Source organism: Culex pipiens, chromosome 3 (assembly GCF_016801865.2).
Source record: "Culex pipiens pallens isolate TS chromosome 3, TS_CPP_V2, whole genome shotgun sequence".
Lineage (NCBI taxonomy): Eukaryota > Metazoa > Arthropoda > Insecta > Diptera > Culicidae > Culex > Culex pipiens.
In genome coordinates, this window is record NC_068939.1 from 19,535,715 (window position 1) to 19,555,263 (window position 19,549).

Genomic DNA, 19,549 nt, shown 5'->3' on the forward strand with positions numbered 1-19,549 from the left:
CAAGCGCACTAAATTACAATTTGCATGGTCACCGTTACAATCTGATAGCTTCCAGACAAATAATTAATAACGGATAACCAAATCATCGTTATCCTACCCCTCTTGTCTACCTCGTTTACAGAAAGGTGAATCATTTTTATCAGCGAAATTATAACATCCTAATGGAACTGATTGCGATTCATTTGCACCGAGAATTCGCAAGTTGAAGCATTTTTTTTCGTGCACCGAACGTTGTAATTTAGAGCAAAGCTTCGCGGTGTAATTCCAGAGGACACTTGATCCGTGGGATGGCCTGCCATCAATCCAGGGAGCGAACTACCAATTTGTCAACCCTTTAGAAACTCCCCAAATATTAACAATAAAGTTAAGGTTCAAGTTTAACGGGTTATCTACAGCACTTGGATAAAAAGTGCCGTGAGTCTGTCTATTATGTTTATTTTGGTAAACTCCAACGCCCTTTTCTTCCCATCTCCGCCTGCAGGAAGAAACGCCCAAGCAAACCAAGTCCAGGATACGCTTCCGGCTGAAGAAGAAGTTTGCCAACCCGGCCAAATCGGCCGCATCGTCGCTCGGTCTGGTGGAGGGCAACTCCACCAACACGGTCAACACCGTCGAGGACACCGAGGGCAGCTCGGCGGCCGAGCGGAGGACGGCCAGCGGCGTCGAGGAGGTAAAAGTTGGTTTTTGCAAAGTTATAAGTTTTCTAGATAAATTTCGGAAAGTTTCCATGAGGTGTTTGTCTTAGGCTCGTAGGAATAAAAAAAAGTTTGATTCTAATAACTAAATCTACTTCAGAGTTATCAATTTCCGTGATTTCGTGATTGTATTTGTAGGTCTTGTCTGTAATGATGTTTTCTTTCATTCCCCCCGTCAGACCCCAATATCGGCCGCCCCCAACAGCCAGCAAATTCCGACCGTGTCCCACGAGGTGGCCACCAGGACGCTGTCGGAACCCCTGGAAACAAACAACAACAGCAACCATCAACCACCGGTGGTACGACCAACCGCCTCCGGCCAGTTGGCACCCCCCGGTGGAACCCACCACAACTCGCCGGTCTTGTTGGGCAGCAACGCGGCCTCGCACACCGGTTCGACGCTGAACATTGCCAGCACGCCGAATCCGCACGCCCAGGTCTCCAAGCGGAAGGAAACGCTGGAAGCGAAGCGCGAACGCAAGGCGGCCAAAACCCTGGCCATCATCACGGGGGCGTTCGTCGTCTGCTGGTTGCCCTTTTTCCTGATGGCCCTTCTGTTGCCCCTCTGCGAGTCCTGCTACATGAACGACACCATCGCGTCGCTGTTTCTGTGGCTGGGTTACTTCAACTCCACGCTCAACCCCGTCATCTACACCATCTTCAGTCCCGAGTTCCGCCAGGCGTTCAAGCGGATACTGTTCGGGACCCATCGGAGCTCCAAATACCGGCGCGGAAAGCTGTAACGACGGGGGGCAAGCAACCGTACTAGCCAGTAATCAGGTAAGTTTAACTCTCATAGTTTCATGGTCGCCTCTCGGAATTTGTCCAACTGAGCAATTCTCTACAAAATCGGTCTATTTAAAAAAAATGAATTTTTGATTTTTTAAATTATTGTATTTTTTATATATTTCAGAGGACAAAACCCCGCCTATTTTAAGCCATTCAGAACTATGAACCAATATTTTGCACATGAGTTAGTTTTTTTTTAGAATTGTGGTTTTTGTAAAAAAATATTAAATCTTGTATTCTAAATTTGTTGACTTCATTTTTTATGTCAATTGAATTTGCAATCAAAAAGTACTTTACAAATGTTTTGATTTTGTGCATTATTTTCACAACATAGAAATGAAAAGAAAGTTAACCATCGATAAAAACTACTTTAAATTTGTGTGATAACCGAAACATATCAACAAATTTCAAATGCTTCAAAAATGGAAGCACTCATTGTTTTGATTCAGAGTAGTAAGATATTTAAACAATTAGTCTTTGAAAGCTTAACAATACTTATCATTTCAATGTTAATTTCTCAAATTGGCAAACGTATGGCTTTTGATATTTGACCTAGAATTGGCAAAAAGTTAAAGATAACTGATTTTAAAGTTTTCTTTTATTTTTCATCTAAGAACGCTTAACGCATGATCGCTGTTATTATTCTTACAAAGAATTAAAAAAAAAATATCTGAGGATTCGTTAAATAATATGTAGCCACCAAGTTTCCTCTATAATTTTGAAAATTTTAATATTGAATTTTTGAAGCAATGTTGATTTATCTAGTTGTCCGTATTTAACTTATTTCTTTAATAAATAATTCTGTATGATTTACGACAAATTTTGTAAAAATATTTGAAGAGAAATATTCTTGAAACATATTTGAAATAACTCAGAATTTCTTGAATTTATTTGTTTGCAATGTCCATATTTTGTTCATGTTATCAAAACGTAAAAAAGTTTCATTCAGAACGCAACACGATTGAATTTTTTACGATTTTAAGCTATTCGATAATTTCAAATCATTGTATACCTATACTACCTAATTTACCTACTCCCACACAAAAAAGTTAAAAGGATACATTTGGAAATAATATTTGAAATTACTTAATGAATTTAGTTACAATTGTCAAACTAAAGTTGGCATCTTTTTTCAAATATTCAATCAATGTAACAAAATGAAACAGCTGGCCATAATCTTTGAAATTATTCTCTAATTTAATTAGTTTTTTAATCAACTTTACCTTTCTTGATAAACAAAAATCTTTTAATTCATAAAAAAAATATTATGAAAATCTGTGTCAAATAAATCCAATTATTAAAATTTTCAATGACGGGAATACAGCTTGAATAGGGACAGCAGTTTTTAGAGCACTAAAAAGCATGAGATTTGGAAAAAACGTTATTCTGTACCTATTATATCCGAAAATAATCAAAAATATCATAATATTCTGTGGTAACAAAACTAAAATAGTTCACCCAATTCTCCTCATGTGTTCCGTTCCGCCCCAGATGACGGTAATAAGCCTTTTCATTATCAAATGTAATGAAATAGTGAAAGAAACCTTAAATTTAAAGTAAGTTTTTAAAGAAGAATTTTGTCAATTTAATTTGAAAATTTTACAAAGTTGTTCAGCACAAACAAGCTTGCAACTTTTTTAACAAAAAAAAACTACAAATTCCCAACTTGAGTGACCACCCTGTGGAATATTCGAAAAAAACTTTTGCATCCTAAAATGGTTATTATTTTGAAATTTTGTGTCAAATTGGATGGCGTTTTCAGAATTCCGAATAAACATATTTTTTATCGAAAAATATACAGAAAAAGTTTAAAAAATTCTGTCATTTATTGTTAGTAGCAGGTATCCACATTTTTATTAGAATTGTGCTTTTTGTAAAAAAAATAATCTTGTACTCTGAATTTATTGACCTATTTTTTTATGTCAATCGAATTTGCAATCAAAAAGTACTTTACAAACATTCGAGTAATTTTTACGTAATATTGAATGTTTGGCAGCATATTGGTCCAATCTTCAAAGTTTTTTTGAAGAAATTCTAGGAATTTTTCTGAACTTGCCAGAAAAAAATATTTTTAGGAATGGACAATTATGGAAACTGTTTTAAAAAGTCAAAAACCAAAATTTATCGAACAAAATTTAACTTTGAATGGCTATATTTTGAAAACGGTGCACTTATTCAAAAAATGTATTAAGTACTTTTCGATTACCAATTCGATTTTAAATTAAACAGGAAGTCAACAAAATTAAGAACAATATTGATTTTTTTTTTCAAAAATCACTATTTAAAAAAAACTTAATTTGTAGGCATAATTTTGGTCCAAACTTCTCAATGGCTCTAAATATGCAGGGTTTTGACCCCTAAAACAAATAAAAAAAATCAAAAATTAATAATATACTGAATTTGGACGCTAAACTTTTCAAGGGTTTCCAGCAAGGCCTTAAACTGGCAGGTTATTAATAATTACTTTGATTTTAAGCTGGTAATTAGCTAATTCATTAATAATTTCTTAATAAATCATGGTTATCAGACTTATTTAAAGTAATTAATTGGCAATTCAATTAAATTTTGAGTAATTAAAGTTTTTTAATAGTACTTTTTCGACGAATCTTTTTTAATTTATATATATAATCTATGATAACAGTATTTTTTTGTTTTTCAAATAAGAGTGTCACAAAAAGATGAAAAAAAGACAAAGATAAAAAAAGACAGGTTCCTCTTGTAGAACGCCTTATTCAGCTTCGCTCTCATTTAAAACTTCTCGAAAAAAAATATAATGTTGTTTAGCGATAAACTAAATTAACCAAAGGCAGCGCCATGATATATTACCCAGTTAAAAATCTATTAAGTTTTATTAAATAATTTTAAAATTATGAAACTTTTTGCAAGAATTACATTAGAATTGGTTATTTATTTTTTTTTTTGCTTTCCCTTCTAATAGGTAGTCAAAAAAATGAATTTTATGTGGATCGAACATTTAAAACCAAAATGTACTTAATTATCATTGATAAAAACAAAGTTTTCAAGTGGTAGAAAAAAAAACAAGCATAACTTAAGACTTAGATAATAAAAATACTGTTTTATTTTATTAGTTTTATTGAAAGACACAAATACCGTCAGCCCTTTGCTTGATATTGAGTGTTTTTATTTTATTGTTTTAAGTTTTATTTTGAAAAGAGCTCTCGAATGAGTTATTTATAAGTTATTTTGTTTTGAGCCGTAGAAATAAACACTCAAATTTATTTAATTTTAAATTATATATTTTTTTATACATAGTGAAAAGTAATTAAGTAATTTATGTAATTTATCATTTTGGACAAGTTATTTGTGTAATTAATTGACAGACTGGCAAGTCAAAAACGCTTCTGGAAACCCTTGGATTTTTTGTGAAAAAAAGTTAATTAAAAAATCACCATTTTTTCCGTGTACCTATTTTTCTCAATATACCTCATGAATACCTACAACTTTGCCCAAGACACCAAATTAATCAATATGGCGCCAGTTTGCCCATTTTGCCTTCACGTTTCACTTTAAAAAGCAGAAACATATTTGTTATGCTTTTGTTATCAAAGTAATACGAGAGACAGGTTGAAAATGAATACTAAATATTTTGTTAGGCTTCATAAAAACGATCATGACAACGGGTTTATTCAATCATGATAATTTTTGCTCAAACTTGTTAAGGGATCATCCATAAACCACGTGGACACTTTAGGGGGGGGGGGCGATTGTCCACGATCCATACAAAAAAGATTTTTTTTGTATGGACAATTGTCCACGAAGGGAAGGGGGGAGTAACGATTTCCCAAAAAATGTCCACGTGGTTTATGGATGGTCCCTAACACATTTTTTTAAATATTTTCCAAGTCTTGCAAAAATGCAAAATGCACTTCCTTCAAGCCACCAAGGCCTGTGTGCTATCATTAAAACGCTTCTTTGTGATTCTATTGCAACATTCCACTTCGGTCAATTAACAAGGTACAGCCACCACCTCGGCACGTGAGTTAGCTTTATCAATTTACCTCAATGTACCAGCCCCCGGGACCTCGAGCAAAAAAAAAAAGTTTTCCCAACATGCCGTGGGCATTTGTGGGCGGAATCGGTGCTAATAGCCTACCAGCTCTCCCCCAAACTCCTCCCGGCCCATTCCCAGCTTCCAGCTCTTCCTTTCCCCCTTCCACAAACAAAACTGTCGGATTTACGTCAGACATAAAGGCCTTTTTGAGTGGTTACATCTTCCGAGCTGGGATTGGGGAGACCTACCCAAACCATAAATTGGTCCTTTTTACGAGCTGTATGTTAAAGTTGGAATTACAGCGTGAACCCCCACCACCCGCACGCTTAAAAACCATGCAACAGCAGTCAAATATGCTAATTTGGGCGTATTACTGTTTCGAGATGAGGCGATTAAATATTGAAGCTGGCCAGATGATTGTGCACGAATGTGGAGTGTGAGCTGGGGAGAGCGAAAAGCTACAACTTCTTGGGCTTGTTTATCCGAGGTTGGGAAGGATCCACCCTCGTCACGATTACTTTCTCGGAGCCAAGCGATAAACTCTTTGAAGATTTCGTATAATTAAAGAAAACCACTCCGTTTCGGAAGCTTGGGGCGAAGGGTGTCGAGGAGAAGGGCTATAAATAAAAACAAAACTCTCGACCCTCATAAATTAATTACTCCTTTCATTGGACGCAAAGAACAAAAGATAACGGAGAGCTGAGCAGAAAGCAAAACATTGGAAGATGGAATAGTTGTAGACCGGCAGGGATGGGAAAAAAGTATAAATGTTAAAGAAAAAAAATGCAATTTTTCAATTCCATATCAAATTGTCTTGCTAAACTATCGGCATTTTTTAAAGAATTTTGTCCAAGACTATTTTTAGGCCATGAAATGTTGCTTATGTTTACATCACACATCAAAACTTTCATAAAAAAGTTAACAATTGAGAGTTGTTATTACCATATTTTTTCGAAAACAATCAAAATTTCAAAATATGCAATGAGTATAAACGAAATTTTGTTTCCTTTTTCACAATTATACAGTTTTTTTAAGTACTAAAATTTTCACAAGTTCCGTATTTTTTCGAAAGTACCCAAAATTTAATCATTTGCTATATGGGTATCAAACGAAGCAAAATTTGGCATGTTTTTTTTATTTGCTGTTTTTTTATTTTTTTTTATTTGGATAATTTGCCCGGTTTCTGATATTATTTTTTTCAAATTAGACCGTTGCAAATATTTTTCAAATTTTATGCCCCCCAACCCCCTCCCCCCTAAAAACTGGTCGGAAAAATCAGGGGGCATAAAAATATTTTTCCAAAAAACTTCAAAATTTCTATGAAAATAGAAGTTGAATCAACTGAAAACAATCTAAAATGCATTTTTTTATCATATTTAGCATGTTTGGTCTTATTTAAAAACGTTTTGAATTTTTAATGAAATTCCAATGAACAGCATAGAGCTTATGGGATTTTGGCTATATGGGAGACATTGGCTATAATCGAATGAAACATCAACCAAACATTGAAAATTTACAGTGTTTTAGAATAGGAATGATGTCAGTAATCGATTGCAAATATAATTACATGAAAATTTTCACAGAAATACGTATTTTTCCTGTATTTTGAAAATGCATTTTCCTAAAAAAAATCACAAATTATTGTTGTTACCCATCTAATCAAATGATCGAAAAAAATCATACATTTCGAATGAAATTACATACATTTTTCAAAAAAAAATCAAAATTTTCACAAAACTACGTATTTTCGAAAAATACTCAAAGTATCATTATTTTGCAATATGGGTATCAAATGATCGGAAATTTTCCATAAAATTCGATTATTATAATGTTTTTTGCGAAATACTTTACCCAAAAGTACGTATTTTCAAAAAACAAACTCAAAATATAAGTATTTGAAAATATAGGTATCAAATAACAATATATTTTGTGTAATACTCATTATTTTCACAAAACTACGTCTTTTTGATTTTTTTTAAATAGATGTAACATAATTTTTAATCTTTCATACATTTTTCAGAAGATTAGGCCGATGCAAATATTTAAAAAAAGTTTTTGTCCCTCGGCCCTGGCCGAGATCAAGGGGGGGGGGGCAAAAAAATTAAAAAATATAAAAATATAAATAACAAGCCATAGTCTTCACATTTTAATGAAAAAAGTGTTTTAAAATGCATTTTACACTAGTTCAGTTGTTTTGCAATCATTAGTTTTCAAAAAATCTAAGATCTGACAAAAACAAAAATTGTATCGAAAAAAAAATTTTGCATCGAAAGTTTTCAAAAAATCTTAAGATTTTTTAATAAACCAAACATGCTAAAAATGATTTTAGTTGCAGAAGAATGTATTTTAATTTGATTTCAGCTGGTTGCACTTGAATTTTCATTGAAATTTTGAAGTTTATTGTAAAAATATTTATTTTGCCCCCTGATTTTTCGGGCCAATTTTGAAGGGGGTGTTGACAAAAACTTTTAAAAATATTTGTACCAGCCTTACGTACTTTTGAAAACATGCTCCAAATTTATGTTTTTTAATAATTGGATTTTTTCGTTAAAAACTGAAATCTTTAATATTATTTTGAAATACGAAGTTTTGGAATTTTTTTTGAGTTTTTTAAATCATGTTTTATTACTTTGAATGTTGTAAAAATTTCCGATTGTTTAATACCCATATTGTAAAATACTGATATTTTGAGTATTTTTTTCAAAATACGTAGTTTTGTGAAAATTTTAAGCAAATTAAAAAAAAATGTTATTCCAAGAAAACAAATTTTTAGTATTTTTTGAGTAACATTGCATTTTCAAAATAAGGAAAAATACGAATTTTTGAGAAAAATACCATAAGATCTGTGCTTCAGTTAAGTACTGGACCGTGCTTAATCGAGACAGCTGCATGAATCATAACCGGGGCAGTGCAAAACCCAGGCGTACAAAACCGGGGCATGACTGTAATTAGAAAACACCTTGTTTTATTTAGGTTTTATGGTAGCATCTTGATTGTTTACTGGTTTTATTCCGGCATTCTCAGCAATCAATAAGCATGGGCTGATTACAATGTTCTAAGAAGGTTTTATGCAAAGGATGGCTTTCAAAAAGGTTTTATGAAAGTGTTAAGAATGTCTTGAAAACGCGATGGCAATGCCATGCCAAACGGTTTTATCGCATGATTATTTTAAACCAAGAGTGTTGCAGCTGTCGAGTGCGATTAGGCTTTCAAAAAGCTTAACACCTTAAAAAGCATTTAGCCAACAATTGCAAGAATATGATATCAAATTATTTAAGTTACCTTCAATATCTTTTATTAAATCATCGCCATTTTTGGAAATCATCTCATTTTTATCATTTGGCAAGACGAAGACATATTTTTGCCAGAATTAAACCGTTTAAAACGTTTAAAGACGTGTGAAATGTCATTTTTCCATGACTCCTTACTAGGTTTTTACAAAGGTTTTATTAAGGCTTTGAGGAGGATGTTGAGATTCAGTTTTAAAGCCTTAAACTCCTATGAAAGTTTTATAAATTGCCCCAACAATCTTTTGCGGAGGACCTTTTGGGTTTTAAGAGGGGTTTATCCGGGGTTCTGGGGAGGTTGTTACGATCTAGTCGTTTCAATATTGGTTTTGGTTGACAGGGTTTATAGCGGTTGTAAAAGCTACGATCAGTTATTTACCGTTGCCCGAAAATCATATAAATATCCAGGAATTGCAATAATTTTTGAAAACGGAATAAGTTATTTAAAAAAATCTGTTTTTTTTTTTGTTGTGGTTATAACAGTTGATTTGGGTATTTTCATAACAAATATTGACTGCCTGACAGAAAAAAAAACTTGATTGTTTCCCAGTAATTTCTACCAACTCAAAATATCTTTTCTTTGAACTGAATATCATAAAACCATGATTTTAAATGTGAAGTTGATAAATAATATTTTTTGAAACGAAGAAGCGTTTTTGCCAGCACTGTGTGAACTAGCTTCCAAGAATTTTCCACAAAACGAAGGACATCCACCCAAATCCGATAGCGTCTTCTCTCGCGTCCCCTCGTGGCGGCCATATGGTTGGCCTGAAAACGGAATGGAGTGCCCGAAAGGGTTGTCCCGAGATAAGAAACTGACCCCGCTTCCGAAAATCCCGAACAAGAGAGTTTGTGGTGGGGGAAGCTGTCTCGAAAAGGTCGTTAACATTTCGGAGAGTGAATTTTCCCTCGTTCGAAAGTTGATGGCACGTAACGAACTTATCCCCGTAATTAAAAGAGGTCCCACTGTCCTATGCTAAATTGAGTTAAAAATCTAAACTTGGCAATTGGTTCAAGAGGACAGGTTTCAATTGAGGTGAGTACACTTTCTAGTTTACCAACGTTTCAGTGTGCTAGTTATAAAAAAAGGAAACAGCTCTTTCGAAAAAAAAAATGGTTCCGGCAATGAGACCCTGAAAGCTGTTTATACTTTCCAGCTCTATTTCAGGCCCATTCCACAGCATCCGTCGATGCCCGTGACAGTCCCATTTAGCCGATATCTAATCTGGCACTATCTGGTCCTCATAGTCGTTATCGTCGGATGACATCCCAGCATAGAAGCGAAGAAGACGCCCCGAGAAAGGATATTACGAAGGATGTGGAAGAACCCCGAAGAGAAAAAAAAATACGATTCTGGTCCTAGAAGCGAAGGAAGCAAAGACTGCCAAATTTGTTTCGATACGCTCCGATGGCAACGTCCCAGCCAAACATCCGATCCGAACACTTCGTGTTCTCGCAGGAAAGTTTTTTTGGTCTCATGTACAGTTAAAAAGTTGTATGCATTTCGAATATAGTGGTTTTTTGTCAAAATAAAACCAATAATCAAAATATATTATTCGAACCATATTTTGAAGATAAATCTGACCAAAAATTATTTAAACTTAACTGCAAGATTTTTCCAACAGTGCCACCCTCTCATCGTGTAAGAAAAACATCCCCACACATTCGAACGTTGGAATTGCCATAGCAAATGATTATCTTCTTGTCGAAAGTTTCCCACCCGAGAGTACCAGCCAGCAAAGGAGGAAAATATATGCGCTATGATCAATATTTGGCCGGGTCCATTGATGAAAAATTTATGTTTGCTTATATTTCGGAGGGGAGGAAAAGCAAACGTGAATCAAGATTTCCTTCAGCGCCAGAAGCGGACCGGAGTTTTCTGACTGGGACAGGAGCGGAATAGATTTGGCTCTGCCGGTGATGCGAACGGGGAGCTTTTCGGCTGGGAAATCCAACTTTTCGCTAAGAGGATTTCTGTATTTTTAACTGAGAGATTATGTTAAGTTTATTTCGTTCAGTGTTGGGCTTACTGATTAATGTATTTCTTTTCTGGTACCGAATCAGGACACATGTTTGAGACTTGCTACTGCACAATATTCCGCTATTTTTTATAATTTTCGGATAGAAGAGACACAGCGCAATCAAAATAGTACATTGTTTTCCGAATGAGCAATTCTCTGAGGTTTCGGTCATTCGATATTTTTTGTATTTTTTAATCTGTCAGATTTTTTTTGGTGCCTTTGGTATGCCCAAAGAAGCCATTTTTCATCATTTGTTTGTCCATATATATTTTTCATACAAATTTGACAGTAGTCCATACAAAAATGATTTATGAAAATTAAAAAATCTGTATCTTTTGAAGGATTTTTTTTTTTTTGATCAATTTGGTGTCTTTGGAAAAATTGTAGGATAAGGACTGGACTGAAAAAAAAAGATACACGGTAAAAAAAAAATAAAAAAAAAATTAGTCGCTAAAATTATTCTTACTTTTTTTATTTTCGGATATGTTTTAGACATTAAATGCCAACTTTTCAGAAATTTACTGAACGGACAAAAAATCTTTAACCGAGTTATGATTTTTTGGATCAATGCTGATTTTTTTTTTCAAATTGAAATATGGCCACGGCGTGTTTTCTAGAACAACCTTATCAAGAAAAAATAGTCATCGCTACTTTCAAATGTATCTTATAGGAAATTTTCTCAGCTTTCCAATGCTTCCAAGGGTGAAACGTTTCATCGGGAAATTTCTGAGATATCTCTATTTTAAGTTTTTTTGGTTTTATATTTCTTTATTATTTATTGGAAATTTTAGACTAACTGTTCAGAAAACTTATGAAATGACGTGTTTCATGTGTCATTTACTCATCAAAATGTGCAAAATAAGACAAGAAACAACTTTGTAGAAGGTTCCACATCGCAAAACATGTTGAAAATGAAGTTTTAACCATTTTTTTTAATATATGGAGTTTATTCAGAAATTTAAATCATAAAACAATGTAAAAATATATTTTTATTAGATTATTACAAATTTTTTTGTATACAAACTTCACGAGTCTACTCTGATTTAGCTTGTTCAACCAAAACTTTGGCAGGTTTGTGATTGTTAATAGTATTATTGAATTTTAATGAATCAATTTGATATTTTCTTAAGCAAACATTAACCAGGAACATAAATAAAAACATGATTTAAATTCGAAATGTACTACATATTACTGTTGCAAGCTTCAAAAAACATATTTTCATGAGAAAAAAATAAATATGAAATTTTATAAAATGTTTACTGTTGAAAATGCACTTAAAAGTAGCAATAAAACTCGAGTTTTCCTATTCAGAATGCTGAAAACACCGTCACAAACTCTTTATTTTTGTTTGAACAATATTATTTATTATTTTAACAAAAAAAAGGTTTCCAAACAATTTGAACAAGAATAAAAAAATAAAACATATTTTAAAAAAGATGAGATTAAAGATGAGAGTATTATAAACTTCTAAAATATTGCTTTTTCCTTGATCATTTAGTACAAAAAAAAACTAAAACAATCATTTCATACTAATGGAAAGTATTTCTCCTAAAGCTTGCAACAGTAGTTTGCAGTTCAATTTCGAGTATTAAACATGTTTTGTATTCATGCAACTGGTTAATGTTTGATTAAGGAAATATGTTATTTATTTATAAAAATCTTGTAATACCCTATCAATCTCAAACCTGTAAAAATTTCGGTTGTATCAGCTAATTCCAAACTGAATCAGAGTAGACCGGTGTTATTTGTACACAACAATTATGTAATAATCTATTTATTCTTGTAAAAATAATATTTTAATGCGGTTTTATGATTTTAATTTCTCAATAAATCGCACATATTCAAAAATTCGGTTAAAACAAAATTTTCAAAATGTTTAGCGGTTTGCAACCTTCAACAAAGTTGTTTCTTGTATTATTTTGCACTTTTTGATGAGTAAATGACACATGAAACACATCATTTGACAAGTTTCCTGGACTGTTATTTAAAAGTTTCCAATAAATGATTAAGGTTTTTTAAAACAAAAAACTTAAAATATAGATATCTCAGAAATTTCCCGATGAAACATTTCGCTCTTAGAAGCATTGAAAAGCTGAGAAAATTTCCTATAAGATACTTTTGAAAGTAGCGATGGCTATTTTTTTCCCTAAGGTTGCCCAGAAAACACGCCGTGTGGCAATATTGCATTTTAGCAGAATGCGTATCTATGTATTCATAGAAAAGTTGATGTTTTCTAAGTTTCACCCAAACAACTCACCATTTTCTAATGTCAATATCTCAGCAACTGATGGTTCGATTTTCAGTGTTAAAATATGAAACTTTCTTAAAATTTCCGATATTTTTGAAAACATTTTTTTTGTCCTTGGTTGTCGCTTTTTTGATACCTTAACATCTAGGGTTTTTTTAAAACCCACGTTTTAAAATACCTAGGTAAAAACGTTGCTATGGATTCGTTTGAGCAATTTGATAAAAAGGCCAAAAAATGTCGTGAATCAAACATAATTTTGCTCAGGTATTAAAAATGAATACTTTAATGCCCATAAAACAGATTTAAAACAATTGGTTGTGTGTGCTCAAACCAACCCTTGATTTTTTTTGCCATTTTACATGAACAGTAAAATGGGGCGACTTTGATAGGTTTGAGATTGTACTGCAATATGAAGAGTACACATAAAATAAGTACGGAAAGCTATGGTAAAGTACTTCAAGAAGAATTTTTAATAACATTTTGAAAAATTCAAATAGTTAATTAATTGTTGTTAAGAAAAAAATTATGAAAAGCATGTGTCATGTTTTACTCAATAAACATGATTTCAAATCGGAAAACGGAATGCGTTGTTGGATTAGGATTGTTTACGAAATACAAAACTAGTTTTATGAAATTTTAGGCGAAGTGTTGATTTTAATTTGAATTGCATTTTGTTAAATTACTAATAAACTTAGTAAACTTAATACAAACATTGACTGTTTTTCCTAGAAACTGTATCAGCAACCTTAGTGATGGTACATTTGACTTGAAAATAAAATTTGAACATCTTAGATCTGATTTTTACTAGAAAAACTATGACTTTGGTGGTCACCCTGGAATTCGAAATAAGAAGTTTCGAAGCAAATTATTTTTGAAACACTTTTTGAAATACTTTTTTTATGACCTACCCCATAACATGTTTTAAAAATTATAATCTTCGGAAAACTCAAAACAGTTGGAAATCATTCCAAATAAATTCAAATCCTATCAATGTCACCTCGATTCACGGTAAATAACCCCTTAATAAAAACAAATCAGTGCAGTGGAAAATTGTATTTGCTGTATAGTTGTGGACTTATTCTGTCCGTCCCTGTTGAAAATTCTAAAGTTTAGTAAGGGACCATTCATAAACCACGTGGACACTTTTTTGAGAATCTGTTACCTCCCCCCCCCCCTTCGTGGACAATTGTCCATACAAAAAAAATCTTTTTTGTATGGATCGTGGACAATCGCCATACCCCCCCCCCCTAAAGTGTCCACGTGGTTTATGGATGGTCCCTAAAGTACTTCAAAAGATATGCTAATAAACCGATTTTGGTGAATGTCACGAAGTTTGCCAAAAGGGTTGTTTTATAGAAGAAAATCCGTCTTTTTGAACATTTTAGACAAATATTTGAGCGACCTTTCCAATGAGCCAAAAAGATTGAAGTTTTGACAACCCTATTAAAAGTTATTAGCACTTAAACGAGTCGTTTCTCTACGATTTTGCAAATCGTATCTTTTGACATATTTTTATTGAATAGATAAGAAAATTTCGCACTTCAGTTTCACTTTTAAACAATGAAAATAGAACAAAAAATTCTAAATAATGGGTAATTCTCTACCAACTCACACGAAATCGGGAAAAGTTGCCCCGACCCCTCTTCGATTTGCGTGAAACTTTTTCCTAAGGGGTAACTTTTGTCCCTGATCACGAATCCGAGGTCCGTTTTTTGATATCTCGTAACGGAGGGGCGGTACGACCCCTTCCATTTTTGAACATGCGAAAAAAGAGGTGTTTTTCAATAATTTGCAGCCTGAAACGGTGATGAGATAGAAATTATGTAAAATTAGACGCCCGATTTGATGGCGTACTCAGAATTCCGAAAAAACGTATTTTTCATCGAAAAAACACTAAAAAAGTTTTGAAAATTCTCCCATTTTCCGTTACTTGACTGTAAAATTTTTTGGAACATGTCATTTTGTGGGAAATTTAATGTATTTTTCGAATCTACATTGACCCAGAAGGGTCATTTTTTCATTTAGAACAAAATTTTTCATTTTAAAATTTCGTGTTTTTTCTAACTTTGCAGGGTTATTTTTTAGAGTGATCCATGATCGAAGACGACCAACTTTTTCAAAACACTTTTTTCGTAAAATCGCGATAACTCGTGATGTTTATAAGCAAACCTCTTATGTCTACATATCAAAATTTTTGTAATTGTCTGCTCTACAACTTTGTAGAACATTGTTACAATCTAAAAAATAACCCTGCAAAGTTAGAAAAAACACGAAATTTTAAAATGAAATTTTTTTTTCTAAATGAAAAAAATGACCCTTCTGGATCAATGTAGATTCGAAAAGTACATTAAATTTCCCATAAAATGACATGTTCCAAATTTTTTTACAGTCAAGTAACGGAAAATGGGAGAATTTATAAAACTTTTTTAGTGTTTTTTTCGATGAAAAATACGTTTATTCGGAATTCTGAGTACGTCATCAAATCGGGCGTCTAATTTTGCATAAAAGTCCCTTTGACATCAAATTTCTATCTCATCACCGTTTCAGGCTGCAAATTATTGAAAAACACCTCTTTTTTCGCATGTTCAAAAATGGAAGGGGTCGTACCGCTCCTCCGTCACGAGATATCAAAAAACGGACCTCGGATTCGTGATCAGGGACAAAAGTTACCCCTTAGGACAAAGTTTCACGCAAATCGAAGAGGGGTCGGGGCAACCGCTGTGTGAGTTGGCGGAGAATTACCCTAATAGATATTGACAGTTAAAAATAACAGTTTAATCGGTTCGAAATCTTTGTAAAGCTGTATCTCAGAAACTAGTTGCTCGATTTTTATGTTTCCAGATAGAAAATTGTAGGAAATATGCTCAGCTCTTTAAAAATATATTTATTTAGGAGTTCTTCTTTTCAAGAAGTATCGTGCTATCTTGTCGCAAGTCAATTTTCGGCGAAAATGAGTTGATAACAGCATTTTGTGTAGCTTTCAATGCCGCAATGTGATATTTTGCCTTCAATGTGATATTTTGCAAAAAAAAAAAACAATAAAACAACAAACATTTCTATGCATAACTGCATTTTTTTTTGCATTTTTTATTTGCCTGAAAATTGTAGGTATCTTCCCTGTAACCAAAGAAGACATTTTTTTAAATAATAATCTGCATATAGATTTGACAGCTATCCTTACAAAATTGGAATTTAAATATTCAAAAATCCATAACTCTCGATGATTATTTTATTGATTGATAAGGTGTCTTGAGTAAGCTTGGGAGTAGTATCAAGGACTTTGTTGAAAAAATAGATACATGGAAATAATGTTTGGTGATTTGTTTAACTAACTTTTTGTCACTTGAAAATTTATTACTCAAAAACACTTTTTTATGTTTTTATTTTTGGACAAAAGTGGCATCTTCTGGTAAAACATATTTGACATGTATTATTTTCTAAAAAATATCATGAATAGCAAACATGGGCACTAAAATGGAAGTTTTTTTTTTTCAAAAAATAAAATTAAACGGCTGTGAACTTTTTTTAATCTAAAGAAATCATTTGTGGGTAATTCTCTACCAACTCACACGAAATCGAGAAAAGTTGCCCCGACCCCTCTTCGATTTGCGTGAAACTTTGTCCTAAGGAGTAACTTTTGTCCCTGAACACGAATCCGAGGTCCGTTTTTTGATATCTCGTGACGGAGGGGCGGTACGACCCCTTCCATTTTTGAACATGCGAAAAAAGAGGTGTTTTTCAATAATTTGCAGCCTGAAACGGTGATAAGATAGAAATTTGATGTCAAAGGGACTTTTATGTAAAATTTGATGGCGTACTCTGAATTCCGAAAAAAACGTATTTTTGGTAGGGAAAAGTAAGCCGTTTCGTTTCTCCAGAAGGACAGGAAATGTGTTGACAGTTTCACAGCGGAATTGCAAATACATAATTTTTGGCGCAATTTTGTTTTTATCCTTTTCAAACATTATGTGATAGTTTACAAAAATCCCAACTTTGGTTGCGATTGGACTATTTATCTTTTTTTCCAAAAAAAAAAAAACTTTTACTCATAACTTTACAGCGATTAGACCAAAACACATTCTACCAGTTCAGTTGTATAGGAAGTTGTCCAAGGAATGCGATAATAATGAAACAGTGATCTTCAAATACGACCAAACGTGGTTTTGACCACATTTCCAAAACGTCAGAATCATTCGTACCATTACCAAGAAACAGCTCACGATTATATCTATTTTTTTCATGGTTACAAATTAAATCCGCGTACAAATATTCTTTAAAAAAAAATCCACAGAAAAGAACTTTAACACGTCACAACGTGGGAAACCCCGTTTCAAGAATCGTGCCCACTCAACATCAAAAGTTTTCCCGGGGCGTAATGAGGCGGAAAAAATGTTTACCTCTCCCTAACACTCTCGTACACACACGCATACACTAAACATCCAACCGGAAGAAGAAAAATCGTGTCCAACAAAAAGTTTTTTCCGCTGCCGCCCCCTCCAGGAAAGGCCACGATTTCCTTCCTTTGACACTCTTGGAAGGAACTGTGCGGTGGCCGACCAGATCGCTAAAGTGGTTTGGCCCCGTTTCATGGGTGCAAAATTTAACAAGTGTGAGCATAACTTCAAAATGGCTTCCTTGTGGCCAACGGCTCTGTGGTTTGGAGATTAACTTCCGAAAGTCATTTCGCAGAGCCATGCCACAGTTCATACACACGTGGGGCTTTCGCCAAATTGAAGCCGACAGCGAAGGGTCGCCGTATCATGAACCATGCAAAGCTCTGCGCAGTAAAGTTTTGCTCCGGCTGCAAAATGAAGGTTTTTGACGAGCAACATACGGGCACACACGGAGAGCCGCCGAGCGTGTTCATGTTACACGCCATAGTAAGCAAATTTGGGTGGTAACTTTGTTTAGAGTAAAATGAGCTAAGCTAAAAGTTTTCACATCATTTCACCGGCGAGGGAGGCGACGAACTTTGTCTTTCACACTCTAGCAGAGATTTTGTGTTGTGTTAGGCAAAATGAAGTCATCAGAATGTATAGGCGATTGGAGCTGGCCTGCACTCAATTATTTTTAAATAGTAGTGAAATTACAAGACCAGGATTTCACAAAATTATGGAAATTAATTTATAACTATTTTTTAAAGAAAAGATTATAAAATCACTCAAAAATCTACAGCTCTACAAGCTGCATATTGTTCCTTGAGCTATTCTAGGACTAAGACAAATTGTTCGCTCTCCAGCATTGACTTGGCGTGTTGTATTGCGATTTTCCAACTCAAAACTAGTTGTCCGTAGGCCAATTGTTTTAACTAAGCTCCCATCCACCCCAGGATTCAAGCTGACGATCTTTGGATTGTGAGTCCAACTGCCTACCTGGACGACCTTACCTCAAGGTTAGACCAACATTTACTTCCCCGCATTTATTTTGAATCTGTAATTTTTCTAATCTAATCTAATCTAATCTAATCAGACCCTAGCACAGCCAATCTTTCGAAGGGATCCTGGAGAGTGCCTTAGGTTAGATGACGCCTAGCACTCTTCTTGTCATTTATTAACATTTGTAGTGCGCCATTGCATCGGAATGCATTGAAACATCACAAGCGTTAAAGCGGCCAGGCCTACTGCGTAAAGCCGTATCGCAGAGAGGACTCGTAATTGGGTTGAGTTTGAGCACGGAGTGTTCGAACAACAACACAATTCTGAATCGACAGGGGAGGAAGAAGCGTGGGGACACACCACCATACGCTCCGAGATTTTGGTTGTATTCGTTGGGAGCACCATGCTAAGAAGGTTTGGTATTCCGGGACCCTCTGGGATGGGACATTGTATGGACACTATTTGCCGTGGTTATAGCGCCACAACTCGCTCTCTGTAACAGTATTCCTAATTCCAGTCCAAGTTCACCAAGTCGTCATGGCCTAGTGGTTAGCATTTTTGCTTACCAATTCAAAGGACGGGGGTTCGAACCCCGCCTCGAACGACTTTGATTTTTCGTTCATATTTATCATTTCTAATTTCTGTGTTCTAATCTTTCTCGTTGGGAGCAGATGGGCATCGAACCCAGAACCATTCGCTTATAAAGCGAACACCGTAACCAGTCAGCCACGGCCGCTCCTCGATATTTTGAATCTGTAATTTTTGTAGAGAAAAGTAGATTATTTCGTCGTTCTGGAATGATAAGAGAAGAAAATCAGTTTTGGAATTGCAAAAAGAAACATTTTCACCAAAATAAGGCGCATAAAATTTACCGTTTTCCGCTTGTGGGGTGTCTTTTTTTCTGGGCACCCTAGTGTAGACGTGATCTTTGTCCACACGAATTTCTAGGCACTGTCTGAACGGATTTTGTCCGGGTTTGTTGCGTTAGGTCTGTTTTGGGGTCTCATTGGCATTGGGGTCCAATTGGCATTCATAAGCTAAACGACATGCGACACCTAGTGTTGATTAGCAGAACAAAGCGAAGCATGACGTTTGACATTTTTGCCCTTTGAGGTTATGTAT

The 19,549-nt window shown here is 34.2% G+C and overlaps 2 protein-coding genes across 4 annotated transcripts in view; both read left to right on the top strand.

Moving 5' to 3' along the window:
* LOC120412866 (60S ribosomal protein L28) overlaps positions 1-19,549 on the top strand; it is a 510,937-nt gene that overhangs the window by 68,525 nt on the left and 422,863 nt on the right. The gene's annotated exons all lie outside the window — the stretch shown is intronic.
* LOC120422918 (5-hydroxytryptamine receptor-like) overlaps positions 1-19,549 on the top strand; it is a 57,651-nt gene that overhangs the window by 12,091 nt on the left and 26,011 nt on the right. For 2 of the 3 annotated variants that reach the window (XM_039586489.2, XM_039586492.2), the window contains 2 exons: positions 482-670; positions 875-1,475. In XM_039586489.2, coding sequence (XP_039442423.1) covers positions 482-670; positions 875-1,438 — 753 coding nt within the window. In that variant the 3' untranslated portion in view covers positions 1,439-1,475. Of the gene's footprint in view, positions 1-481; positions 671-874; positions 1,476-9,940; positions 11,069-19,549 lie in introns of those variants that run through there. The other variant, XM_039586491.2, reaches the window with a different exon arrangement.